Below are 14,298 nucleotides of genomic sequence, written 5' to 3' on the forward strand. Positions count from 1 at the left end.
TTTTCCACTTCCAAATCATCGAACATTTGATTTCCATTGACATTTTTATGTGATTTTGTTGTCAGCACATTCAACAATTATTCAACATTCAGTCATTTCATTGCCTATTTGTATATTTTATATATATTGTATTGCCTGTTTGTGTATTTTATATATATCTTATTGCCTGTTTGTATATTCTATACATATTGTCTATTTGTACAGATTTATATTTGTATTGTCTTCCCAGGACTAGAGATGAAAAAACATCTCTGCCTCTGTGATTTATGTAATTGTACACTGTCCAAATAAACTTAAAAAAAATACAAAAAACAATGTGAAGAACAAACTATTTATTAAGAATATTTCTTTCATTCAAATCTGGGATGTTTTTTAGTGTTACCTTTATTTTTTGGAGCAGTGTATATAAATGCACAATATGTAAATAACTTTTATTTATTTTCAACTCTCTTTGCAAAAATTTCACTGTACCTGAACAATGACAATTTAAAATAAAAATTCAATGATTTTCTGCTTTTTTAAGGTTGTTTTTCTCTTTTGTTTTGATTCCAGTGAACCTGGAAGCCTCTATCTCTTTATGAATTTAATAAAAAAATATCCTTGAATCTGACAATTGTTTCATTTACTGCTGCAAAACTTTGAAAAAAAAAAAAAAAAAACAAGGAAAAGGAAACACGTCGGATGTTTTAATCAGATTACTTTTATTATAAATATACAGTGTTAAAATGGAATGGTACCTGACACTGCCAGCCGTTTACAGTTTATAGAGGAAAACAATGGAACTGGAGGGGAGGAAAAGGGAAAAAGGTGTTTTTGTGCTGCAGATCTGCACATCCTCCTCTCGCAGGACGAGTCAGTCAACAGGATGAAGGAGAAGAAGAAGAAGAAAAGGGAAAAAAAAAATAAAAAAATGAGATGCCGCCTGAAGGTGCGCTGAGGCGGCGAGCGACGGCGTCCTTTTACGCTCCGCACCCCCAAATATTCAGCATTTTTTATCATTTTTTTTTGTTTGTTTTTTTTTTCCTAGAAAAAGGCGATCCTCGTGTTGGGGAGCGGGTCCGGACATTCATCGGTTAACTGACATCCAACGCTTTTTTTTTTTTTTTTTTTAATTTATTTTTATTTATTTTATTTTATTTTTTTTAAAAAAAAAAAAGGTGCCACATGCAACTTGAACGTCGGGGACAAGCGCGCTTTTAAAAGAGGGGATAAAAAAAAAAAAAAAAAAAAAAGAAGAAGAAAAGGAAGAAGAACCGGTTCCGGCCTCTAGTTTTTGACTGTATATCTTTGGAACGCTGCTGCAGCCTCACTCTGTTAAAAAATAGATTTTTATTTACTAAATTATTCAATCTAGAAAAAAAAAAAAAAAAAAAAAAAAAAAAAAAAAAAACTCGCTCTGAATCCGCGGCCGTCAAACGAAAAAGCCGCCGCTCTCTTTCTTTTTTTTTTTTTTTTTCTCATGGCGGTTCGGGGGGGGAAAAAAAAAAAAATCGGGCTTTCGCTTTCCTGCTCGCCGCCCGATGCGGAATCCAGAGAAGGAGCCGCGGGATTTTGTGGATTTCAACCGAATATCACAGTACAACAGGTGGTTCAAGTCAACGACGCAAAGGCTAATGAGCTAATTTCCACTTCCAAAGTCCAAATTTTCACCCTTAAGTATCAGGCACTTAATTTCTAAGTACTTTACATAAATGAGCAGTGCCGGTCAAGACTGATGCCGAAGTGTGCAAAACACTGGATATAACAAATCTGTTTGAACATGCATAACAAAATGTAAACATTTAAAGTTTTTTTTTTTTTTTTTTTTTTTTAAAACGACAAAGAAAAAAAAAACAACAGATAACTAAAGGAAACAAACTAAAGCTTAAATAACCAAAGAAAGAAAAACTAATCGACTCTCATACTGGTTTAACATGCTAAGCTACACCCCAACCCTCCCCAAATCCCGCACTCCCGTCGCGGCGAGCGTTCGGCCCTCAGTGGCAAGTTGACAAACACGAAAAGACAAGGAGAAATTACATTAAAATTAAAAAAAAAAACAAAACAAATAAAAATAACAACAAGGCAAGCGGCAGTGGGGCCGCGGTTGGACCGGTCCGCTCACGGTCGGCCCTGAAGGCAGGCGGATTGGCGTCTGGATCTCGTCTGGAAGGCGAAATCGGCGGGCGGGAACGCGACGTGGACTTCGCCGGTTCGCAAACCCGAAAAGAAGAAAACGTTCGAAACCGATCCGATCGGGTCTCCGAGGGAGCGACGCTAAACTTTAGCCCTGAAAATTAGCCTGTTTCCGCAGGTCAAGGGGTTTGGAGCTCCTTTGCTAGCGGTTAGCTTCCGTTTGTAGTTCTTTTCAATGGACGGCGGCTAACGGATGGTTAGCCTAGCCGCACCGCGCGGTGTTGCTATGCGTTTCCGATGCGGGCGCACGTTTTGCGAAGCCAAACATGCTAAAGAGCAGCACGTCACGCGACCTGGAGGTCGAAGGTTCTCTTAAGACTTTTTGTTTGGCGTTTGCGCCGACAAGCTAGTGTTTCTTTTAACCATAAAGTACATCGCTAAAGGGTCGCCCTAAGAGCCCCGTTTCCACGACAACGGAAACGCTCCCGCTCTTCTTCGTCGACGGAGCGAGTTCCTTTTTTTTTTTTTTTTCTCATATATTTTCCAGAAATGCCTCAATGTCCATAGATAGAAGTTTACTGAGAGAATGAAGCAAAATATATTCATATATATTAATCCTGCTGTAAAACTATGAGATTTGTTGTGATATATTACATCTTACTGCAATGATAAAACTATGACTTGTCATTCAAGAGATAATCAGGAATAATCAATAATTTTACCATCTTCTGCTGGTTTCGACCACCCCGACCGACCGCCGAGGGGAGGCGACAGTTCATAAAGCGGAAAAAAAATGAAAATAAAAGTCACAATGATGGGATGACATTGGTTGTAGTGTGAGGAAGAGGAGGTTTGGCGTTGGATCTGATTGGCTTTGGTGCTTCTGCCACGTGACGGGCGAGGAATAAAACAAAAACAAAAAAACTGCAAATCTTTTAACGACAAGTCATTAAATAGTCAAAATTTTAATATACTTTCTAACATTATCCACTTTGAAAGTAAAAAAAAAAAAAAAAAAAAGGAAATGTTTTGAAGATTTCCTGACTTGAGATGAAAATTATTTGCAGCTCCATCAGAAACAAACAAATAAAAACAAACAAACATGAACGCGATGGCGGCGGCTAAGAATAAAACAGCACCGGTTAATTTCGGTGTCGTTAGTTGATTCCGCTACTCTGGATAAAATAATTAGAAATGTCGGCAAAGAAAAAAAATAAAATAATAATAGCAAACACATGGCGGATATAAATATGGAGGAACAGTAGGAGTGCAATTCTGGACCGACGTCTTGACGGGAAATTAAAATAAAAACGTCTGAAGTTAAAGGGATACCTTGACATTTGAAGTTTTTGACGCTATTGATGATATATTGACGATATTCGCCGGATCTGCAGCTCCGCGTTAAAAACGGACGATATAAAATCTCACGATAAGATTTAAAACGACGAGAACTTCCACAACCCCCTTCCTACCGGATGTTCCGTAATAATCCACACGATCGGACCGTTTCTTTTTGTTTTTAAATGTGCGTTTTCACTTTGTGCGTTATTTTAAAAAAAAAAAAAGGATGCAGAGGGATCGCCGGGGCTTTAAAGCTACTTATAATATTTTTTTTTATTTTATTTTTATTTTTTTGTGAATTTTGCGAGAATTTCCGCCTGATCTTGGAACCCCCCCCTCGCCCTGGAACTGTGATGAAGCAGGTGGAGAAATAAAAAAAGAAATAAAAATAAAAGAACCTGAGGTAGTCTGCATGTCTGGGCTACGTGTCGGCATCGGATGAAACGTCGCATCTCGTGCCTTATTTTTATTTTTATTTTTATTTTTTCAAACAATAAACCTGAACTGGGAGCCGGCGAGGGAGCGACGACGGCGATGAAACATTTCCTGATTTTTTTTTTTTTTTGTCCCAAACAATTTTTTTTTTAAATCAAGTTTTACAGGAAAATGTGTGTTTTTTTTTTTTTTTTTAATTTTCTTCTTGACGGGAAAAAAAAATAAAAAAATTAAAAAAAAATAAACTCCACAGGTCCAACATCAAGGTATCTCTTTAAGTGAGTGTAGTCGCGCCGGCGATGAGCGAGGATCGTCGGCCGGTTAAGGCACATGTGTGTGTGTGTGTGTGTGTGTGTGTGTGTGTTTGTGAGAGAGGGGGAAAAAAAAAAAAAAAAAAAGGGCATTCATATAATTTCAGCTGAGGAGCGTTGCTATAGAAACGCTTCCCTCGGCGAGCTATATAACATGAAGAGAGGGGAGGAGCTTCTCGCCGGCAGCTCCACATAACATCTAGACACTTTATCAGAAAATAACTATGTCTCTACAGAAGTAGAGCGCAATTTCAAAAACGAAGCTACCGAACTACAGTACAGATGCTAATTCACGGCGTCTGGATGCATAGCATCGCCCGTACATGTCGTATCGTCTTTTTTTCGTGTTTCGACGTGATGAAGCGGCGAACGGTGGAGTTAATAGTGTTATGGAAGGTGGTGGCAGTGTTTGTTTGTCCAAGAGTCACAGTTTCGCTCCCGTTTTTTTTTTTTTTTTTTTTTTTTGAACGCCCCCCCCCCCCCCCTCCCCGAAAACAAACCGAAAAAAAAAAAAAATAAAATAATTGAGGAACTGATTCGTGATTGTCTCTTGTGTCGTCACTACTGTGCGAAAAAAAAAAAAAAAAAAAAACGAGACTACGGAAATGGGGAAATGAAGAAAAGTTACCTTAAAAAAAAAAAAAGGGAAAAAAGAATTAAAAACAAATAAAAATCCCTGCTCCGCATATTCAGGCCTCGAACCCTGAGCTGAATCCGGTGGAGGAAAAGCAACCAGGCTCCGACTCAGACGTCTTTCTGGTCGCCGAATACCGACAGGTGATGCGAGCGCCTCCCCTCAGCTCTGCTGGGCCAGAACCAGGGTCTGGGTCTGGGGCAGGACGGGGCCCGGCAGGTTCTTGCCGGACGCCTCCAGGTCGCGCTCCATTTTCTCCACGCCGACCATCTGCTGGCCGACGAAATCCCCGATGGCGGCGTCCTCCTTGGCGTCCTCTTGCGCCGCGTCGGCGTCCCGGTTCTCGGCGGGATCCTTCCGCTCCGGCTTCTGGATCTGCTCGGTTCTGTCCGTCTGACGCGGTTCCGCTTCCGCCGGTTCCTCCTCTTTCTTGATTTCCTTCCTCGCCGCTCCCCCGTCCGTCCTCTGGCTCTCCGGCTCGGGGCCGAGGAACTTTCCGAACCTCATCCCGGCCAGATCCTCCTCCAGCTTCACCTTGAACGGCGGCAGCCCGAGCAGGAAGGCCCTGATCCGGCTCGGGGAGCTCAGGTCCGCGGGCTCGTCCTGGTTCTTGGCCTGGAGGCCCTGCGCCTCGGCGCCGCCGCCCGCCGAGCCGGACCTCCCGCCCGGGCCCGAGTCCTCGGCCTGCTCTTGGCCGCCGCCGCCGCCGCCGCCGCCCCGGGCTTTCTTCACCGACGGCGGATCCGCGTTCCCGTTGGCGGCGGCTCTGCTGGTCTCGGGTCCCTCCGGCCCGGTTCTCTTGGCCGTGAAGCGCTTGCTGAGGTTGAGGGGCAGGGCCTGCTCGGGCGGGGGGGCGGCGGGCGAGCAGGGGGGTTTGGCGCCGAGGTCCTGGGACAGCGCCTCCGACAGGCGCCGCGTGAAGGTCTGGAACTGCGACGAGCCCAGACGAGTCCTCATCAGCTGCCGCACCTGAACGCTGCAGTCCAAATCCAGAGGCAGGACCCGGAGGGGGGGCAGCGAGTGGCGGTTTCGGGGTTCCCGGACGCCGCCGCCGCCGCCGCCGCCCCCCCTCTGGCTCGGCTCGCCGCCGCCGCAACCCGAGCAGCGGTTGTGCTGCAGGAGCGGCGGGTGCGGCTGCGGAGGAGGCTGGTCCGCGCCCGGCTGGGGCGTGTCGGCGCCGCCGCGTTTGGGCTGCAGGGCGAAGATGGCGGCGTGGGGCTGCGACGGGTCCTGCGGGGTCAGCGCCGGGCCGTCCGGGCTCCGGTGGAAGCTCACGCGCTTCCTGAGGACGTCCAGCGGACAAAGACCCTTGATGGGGCTGAAGCCGCCCAGCGAGCCGCCCACAAAGTGGCGGGGCAGAGCGGAGAGGAGGACGCCCGGGGTCGGAGTCTGGGTCTGGGTCTGGGTCTGGGTCTGGGTCTGGGTCTGGATCCCGGACTCTCCGCGCTCCGGCTCCTTCGCTTTGGGCTGGAAGGCGACGAAGGGGGACGCCAGGGGGGACGGGTCCGGGGTCAGGGGCATGGCGGCGCTCGGGATGGGCTGGAGGTGCGGAGACGGGAGAGGCTGCGGGAAATAAGATAAGTTTTATTTGTTTAATCCTCATTAAAGGAAATGTTTTTTGTCGCGGCTGAATAAAAATGTAAGGCTCCAAAAAATACAATATATCTTCAAAAGTGTCCACTTGGGAAGCAACATGGATTTATTTTGACTTGTTTTAAGGATATTAATGTTGTGTGTTTTTCATTTTATTTTGAGTGTGTTTTTGAGTCAGACATGTGATTTACGTTGATTATTTTTATTATAATAATTATGTTTAATGATTATCGCATTCAACGATGTAAAGAACAAACTATTTCTTAAGATTTTTTTTTATTCATTCACATCTAGGATGTGTCATTTTGTTGTTTAAGATAAAATAAGAACAACTCTATGTATCTCGAGGGAAATTGTTGTGCTTGAGTTCCAAGCAAAAACATAACAATAATAGATAATAGTAGGAAGGAGGGAGAATAAGAAATACAATAAAATATAAATTGTCAAGGTTAAGGCTATCAAGTGTTTTCAGGTCTTAAGTACATTTGAGTGTATAAATAGCCAGATAATTAGAAAAAGCAAAAGACGTCCACAAATAAATAGTAAACAGAAAGAGCAACAACGTGATCAAGGATAAGAAAGAACAGAAAAATAGGGTGAAAAAATAATCAAAACTAAACCACGACACAGACAGAGTGAGAACAGCGATGACGAGAATAAAATAAACAAACTAAAACAAGCAGGATGAGAACGGAGTGACGGCATGTAACTCCAGGAGGTGGATTTTAGACCTTTTTATACTTTTTATTTCAAACATTGCTTCTTAAATAGTGGGTGCAACACCAGGGTGTGACCCCAGGGAACGTAGCTTAGCATGGTGTAGCATTAGCTCGTCGGTGTAGGTTTTTCTTTTGCACCGACTTAACCCGCTAACTCTCTAACCGGAAATCGAACGAGCTTGGGAGTGGTAACATCGGAGAGTCCAACCAGGTCGAAGGGAAGGCGGCTCCGATTTCCGTCGCTTTATCTCAAACGGTTCTTCGGCTAAACCGTTCTAAAGATGGCCGCTGTGGTGATGTTCTGACCCCGTTAGCTAACCTACATCTGAAACTCATGTCAATAACGGAGCACAAACTTGATACTGGCACTAATTGAAAGCTCATATTTACCGGAGCCGTAAACATAACTTTCAGCCCAGATCCAGCCTCAACCCAGACATTAAACCTGACATCGAAACCAAGAGTTGGACAACTTGTGCGTCCAGGTCCGGCATATCTGACCGAAATGATAAGACCTTATGTTCCCGGCAGAGAGCTGCGATCCTCGAAAACAGGGGTGGGCAAACTACGGCCCGCGGGCCACAACCGGCCCGCTGGGCTTTTTAATCCGGCCCGCCAAAGATTGGTACAGAATTCAAACTTGATGGGAATGATTGGATCAATGAATTCGGGAGCTCAAACAGGATCATTTTTGGAGCTACTTTTCCTGAGATTTAGCCTTTACTGTGAACATACTGACACACATGGATGAGCTGGACGTGAAGCTACAAGGGAAAATCAGTTTGTGCATGAAATGCAAGCAAACATCAGAGCCTTCAAAACCAATCTGGAGTCTGATATGTACTGTAAACAATTTTTTTTTTTTTTCTATATATATATGTATGGTATCTTGTGGTGACCCGGCCCGTCTGTCAAATTTTAAAAGTCAATGCGGCCCCTGAGCTAAAAAGTTTGCCCACCCCTGCTAGCAGCACCTTCTGCTCGCTCTAAGCGATCTCAGGCCAAACTGTTCTCAGTTCTACTACCTCAGTGGTGGAACAAACTTCCGGAAGCTACAAGACTAGCATCATCTCTCTCAACCTTCAAGAAACCGGTAAAAACGTTTCTCTTTCAGGACTTTTTACCGCGCTGATGCCCCAGATCAGGTTAGGCAGCAAGTTAGGCTAAGCAGTGTGTGTGTACGTTTTTGTCTTAAAAAAAAAATAAAAAAAAATAAATAAAAACTAACCCCTGCTTACTGTTCTGTATATATCCTGTGCATCTTGTATTTGCAAGTGTTATTTGCAGTGCTTATGTCCTCTATTGTAAGTCGCTTTGGATAAAAGCATTAGCCAAATGTAATGTAATGTAATGAGTGGTACCATTGGAAAGCACCACTTTGATTACGGTGGTTATAAACCCCTTAACTCACCTTAACCCCAATTACCATAATTTCTTAATCCTTCTAAACTAGGAGAACCCGGAGGAAACCCTCGCAGACGTCGGGTCGGTATTGAACCAGGGACCTTCTCGCTGCCAGACGGCGGCGCTAAGCGCTTGCCCGTGCTAAAAGTTAAATATTTCCATTTAATTTCACGGATGAGCAGCGAGCACGGCTGCAATATTTATAAGAGGAAACACCAAAGTGGTGAGTCGCTTGAGGTTCCAGATGAATGACTTCTGCTTCTCCTCATCTGCCCTCCGGTGAGTCACGTCAGATACGAGTAAAACTAGTCGGGTTGACCTGAACCGGGGGGTTAATCTCGGGTTTTCCAGCCCCCGGCAGAGTTGCCTGCGGGTCAAGGCGTTCCTCGTACGGTCGGCGAGGAAAATCTTTCTGGCCACAAATGATATAAAATGTTGTTGTTTTTTTTCATTAGACCTTCTGATCTTATTTTGAATAACGACCGTTTCCGCCTTCGCCTTGTCGCCGCGCTTATTTCACACATCAGCTACCACGAGCTAGCCTTAATAAAAATTTTTTTTTTAAAAAAGCCAGAGACAAGTCACTGGTGAGCTTTTTCGGGAGGAAACAATGAGACCGCAGAAGCATCGCAGCAAAAAGAAAGCTGCATTTAAAAGAAAATAACAAGATTAAACAACATTATTAGCGGTGAACGGCCAGCTCATGAATTATTACATGATGGTGAATTGATAATACACTGCTGAGTTGTTGTAACTGCCAAATATAAAGTGCAATGGTTGTATTAATATTAAATACTGTGAATTAAAAAACTCATTATTTTTAGCGCTGCACCTCTAACTGTTCTGCGGAAACATTTTCATGCGTAAAAACAGTCGCCGGTGTTTGTAGGTGTTTTTTTTTTGCATTCTGTCCTGCATTTATAGAAGACTTCAGCTCTACAAAAAGCATTTCCACTACATATTTCCATCTCATTCCTGATCCTATCCATCCTCGCCACCGGTATATAGTAATTAAAAGTTAAAAAATGTTTCTGTGTAAATATCTCGACATGGGATACCTGGGGCTTATACATAAGTGCCACCTATATTTTATGCCACCTATTTATAGTTGCAACCAAAAAAGCCTATCTTTAACCTAAAAAAAAAACAAAAAAAAAAAAAAAACTGTGCAATATTCAGAACTGTGCAATATTTCATTTCATAACAGCTACACTACAATTTTTCCTTATCATACTGTTATGCACTCCTTACCTCACTTGTTACTAAGACACTTATAGTTTTTATCACTTGTTTACTAAGACACTTTATAGTTTTTATCACTTGTTACTAAGACACTTTATAGTTTTTATCACTTGTTTACTAAGACACTTTATAGTTTTTATCACTTGTTACTAAGACACTTTATAGTTTTTATCACTTGTTTACTAAGACACTTTATAGTTTTTATCACTTGTTTACTAAGACACTTTATAGTTTTTCTCACTTGTTTACTTAGACACTTTATAGTTTTTATCACTTGTTTACTAAGACACTTTATAGTTTTTATCACTTGTTTCTAAAACACTATAGTTTTTATCACTTGTTTACTAAGACACTTTATAGTTTTTATCACTTGTTTCTAAGACACTATAGTTTTTATCACTTGTTTACTAAGACACTTTATAGTTTTTCTCACTTGTTTATTAAGACACTTTATAGTTTCTATCACTTGTTTACTAAGACACTATAGTTTTTATCACTTGTTTACTAAGACACTATAGTTTTTATCACTTGTTTACTAAGACACTTTATAGTTTTTATCACTTGTTTCTAAGACACTTTATAGGTTTTATCACTTGTTTACTAAGACACTTTATAGTTTTTATCACTTGTTTCTAAGACACTTTATAGTTTTTCTCACTTGTTTACTAAGACACTTTATAGTTTTTATCACTTGTTTCTAAGACACTTTATAGTTTTTCTCACTTGTTTACTAAGACACTTTATAGTTTTTATCACTTGTTTATTAAGACACCTTATAGTTTTTATCACTTATTTACTAAGACACTATAGTTTTTCTCACTTGTTTACTAAGACACTTTATAGTTTTTATCACTTGTTTACTACTTTATAGTTTCACTGAGACACTTTATAGTTTATTTTTATTTCTAATTCTGCCTTTTTCTTTTTATTATTTATTACTGTTATATTTTCTGTAACTCTGGCACAACAATTTCCTTCAGGATTAATAAAGTTGTTCTTATCTTATCTTATTTGTACAGATATTTATTTTAGCCGGTGCGGCTAATATACAGGTATGTATGTCTGCTGGTCGCCCGATTTGCGTTCCTAGAGGTTTTTACCCTGTGGGCGCCGCCTCCTGGGATGAGTCCGCCTCCGCCTCTGGCCGGGAGGAGAGCGTGCTGGGATTCGCCGGCCGTCTTGGCCTTGGCCTGCTGCTGAGCCAGCAGCTTGGCCTGGGCGATCAGCGTGGCCTTGTTGCGTTTGCCCGGCGGCCGACCTCGGCCCCGCTTCACCACCACGCTGCCGTCCGGGTTCACGATCTGCGGCGGACAGGGAAGACTCGCCGTGAGCTGGACTTTGTCTATTCGCATTAAACACAGATGGTCTTTCCATAAGTCGCGGGACCAACGTAAACACGGAGATACCTTGACTTGCAAGTTTAACCGGTTCCCTGACCGAGCTCGTAGATCGGATTCAATTTCCCCCTTAAAACGAACTGAAATTAATCTGTTCCAGCCTCCGTTTTGTTCCCAGTTTTTAGATAAGTATAAAATACTCCATGAATAAAAAATAATGCATGAAATTTTAATACTTGTTTTTACCTTGAAGACCTTTGTCATTTGGTGTTTTTACTGGCTGCACACTTCATTCTACAGTGTGTTGCTAAATGTAACATGCGTGCTTTGCTATACTTTATGGCGGGGGTGTCAAACGTACGGCCCGCGGGCCGGAACCGGTCCGCACGGAGGTTCGATCGGGTCCGCAGGATCATTTGAAAGTGAAAAAATGCATAATAGAGGAGGATTTTTTTTTTTAATTAAATGCAATTCAAGAATTTTCTGCTAGGAGGCGCACTATTTTGGTCAGACAATCTGCATCACAGAGACGGACCAATCAGCAGACGTTATCAATGCGTCGTTTGCTGCTTGTTAGCACTTTGTTTCTACCCTGTTCTCTACCTCCATGCTACGCCCTCATTAGCCAAAATGTTGTTATCAAAACAGAGAAAAGTAGATAAAGAGTGTAGAATTTTCAAAGAAAAATGAACTACGTCCTATTTATTTACAGAGACGCACGGGAAACTTTTGAGCTCGGTGTGTTTGCAACAAGTTTCGGTATTTAAGGAATATAATATTCGGCGCCACTACGAGACTCATCAGAGCGAAAAATATAACGGCTTGCAAGGAAACTGACAAGAGATAAGATCAACCAATCGCTGGCGGGTCTGAGAAGACAGAAGTCCACTTTCACCCATAGCTGAGAAATCAGTGCAGCAGCGGTAAAAGCAGGCTAGCTAATTGTTAGCAAAAATGTGCAATTTAATGTTAGTCACCAGCTTCACTACAAGAGTGGTGGAATTCTACACATTTAATAGCACTCGCTTTATTTTGTAAGGTGTAGGCAGGGATTGAACTTAGATTTATATGCACATGTGTAGATGGTTTAAAAATCCCTCTCTTTAGAAGTAAAGTGCATTACAGTAAACCCTTGTTTTTCACGGGGTTTACGTTCCAAAAAGAACCCCTGATAGGCAAAATCCATGAAGTAGAAACTTTTATTTTTTTTACAATTATTATACAATTAAATACTCTATTATACATCGCTGCTGTCGTCCTTATGTCTTTTTCTTCCTTCTTTATGGAACGAACGGAAGATTCATTCATTCCGTAATGCCCACTTACAGCCGCGTAGCTTTTAGCTTCCCTTAGCATGTCCAGAAGTTTCACTTTATCTGCCATAGATAGCATCTTCCGCTAACTTTTGGGCCCTTTTGTCGCTCCGCAGCGTTTTGTCAACATTATGGGTTTTAGAGAAACTCCAAATCGCAAGAGAATTTGCACGTACGTCATGTAAATTCGGCAAGCTGTTTTACGTGCGTGTACATATTAAACTGCAACGTTATTGACGCACAGGTAGAGAAGAAGTGGAGTGACTTTTTAGCCAATCAGAATGCAGAACACAATGCAGGATGCAAATCGAAACCGTGAAAAGTAAACCGCGTTAAAGCGAGTATATTTCTCAAAACCAACTACTTGTTAAAGTTTTGTGCCTTTGTACGATCAGTGGGATCCGTTGCGATGCATCCATGTGAATGATAAAAGTAAATAACATGTTTTTCGAAGTAAATACGAGGTGTTTCATGAAATGTTTTAGAAAAGGATTGTTGATTAAATTCCAAGATTTTCTTATGTCCTTGTACTTCTTTACACCAAAACAGAGGAAAGACATGATATTTACTTCTCCATCTCTTCATGGATGGACGAGTCCACAGCACCCTGGTTGTGTTTTTACATGGTTTTCTCTGGGCTACATGGTGACACGTATGACTTGTTTTTAAACGTCTTTGAAACGTTTTAAGCGCTCATCCCGCTCGCTCCTGACTGGCACTGACCACCCAGTGACGGCTGGGATCTTGGAAAACTCCTTAACTTGATGCGCTTGTAAGTCAAGGTTCTTCTGTACCTTGACTTACAAGCGCATCAGCTTGTAGCACATAAACTTCTCATACTGAAGACCTTCATCAACTCCCAACTCACAAGTGGAGTGCTAAGGTCGGTTGTCTAGAGGTTGACTGCGATGTTCCTAAAAGAAAGTCTGCCTTTTCACAATCTGCCTTTTCCTGTAAAGCCATAAAAGAATGGAATGGGCTTCCAGACAATCTTAAGAACATGACTGATTTTCACACTTTTACACGGTTTACATGTTTGTTTTACACCAAACATGCTAACGCTAACAATGCCAGACGGGTATTTTGCCATCAGACTTTAACCTTCTGGGTAACATCTGATGGCCCCCAGATGACCTCCTTCTTCTTCTTTCAGCTTTTCCCGTCAGGTGTCGCTATGAGTCCAGTGATGGACTCATTCCTGATCCTCTCCATCCTGGTCACTCCCAAAGAGAACGTCAACATCTTCATCTCTGCAACCTCTAGTTCTGCCTGCTGTCTTTTGGTCATTGGAACAGTTTCTAGTCCAAACATCATCGCTGGTCTCACCACTGTCTTGTACACCTTTCCTTTTATTCTGGCTGAAAGTCTTCTATCTCTTGGTACCCCTGACACTTTTCTCCACCCATTCCAACCTGCTTGGACCCGTCTCTTCACCTCTTTTCCACACTCTCCGTTGCTCTGGACTGTTGACCCCAAGTACCTGAAATCCTCCAGCTTCTTGATCTCCACTCCCTGTAGCCTCACCGCTCCACCCGAGTTCCTCTCATTCACACACATATATTCTGTCTTGTTGCGACTGACTTTCATTCCTCTCCTTTCCAGAGCATACCTCCACCTCTCTAGATGTTCCTCTACCTGTTGTCTGCTCTCACTACAGATCACAATGTCATCTGCAAACATCATGGTCCATGGGGATTCCTGTCTAACCTCGTCTGTCAGCCTGTCCATCACCATTGCGAACAAGAAGGGGCTCAGAGCTGATCCCTGATGGAGTCCCACCTCCACCTTGAACTTCTCTGTTACCCCTACAGCACACCGTACCAGTGTCTCACAGCGAGCATACATGTCCTGCAC

At 42.6% G+C, this 14,298-nt stretch overlaps 1 protein-coding gene across 1 annotated transcript in view; it reads right to left on the reverse strand.

Moving 5' to 3' along the window:
- Positions 1-4,833: 4,833 nt before the first annotated feature.
- Positions 4,834-14,298, reverse strand: part of LOC147213701 (uncharacterized) — a 45,392-nt gene continuing 35,927 nt past the window's right edge. The window contains exons 11-12 of the mRNA XM_086142177.1: positions 10,895-11,095; positions 4,834-6,399 (exon numbers count right to left, since the gene is read on the reverse strand). Of these exons, the coding sequence (XP_085998303.1) occupies positions 4,999-6,399; positions 10,895-11,095 (1,602 nt within the window). The 3' untranslated portion in view covers positions 4,834-4,998. The remainder of the gene's footprint in view (positions 6,400-10,894; positions 11,096-14,298) is intronic.

This window comes from Fistularia commersonii, chromosome 35, assembly GCF_037954325.1.
Source record: "Fistularia commersonii isolate RoL2024-O1a breed Wild chromosome 35, RoL_Fcom_v1.0, whole genome shotgun sequence".
Classification (NCBI taxonomy): Eukaryota; Metazoa; Chordata; class Actinopteri; order Syngnathiformes; family Fistulariidae; genus Fistularia; species Fistularia commersonii.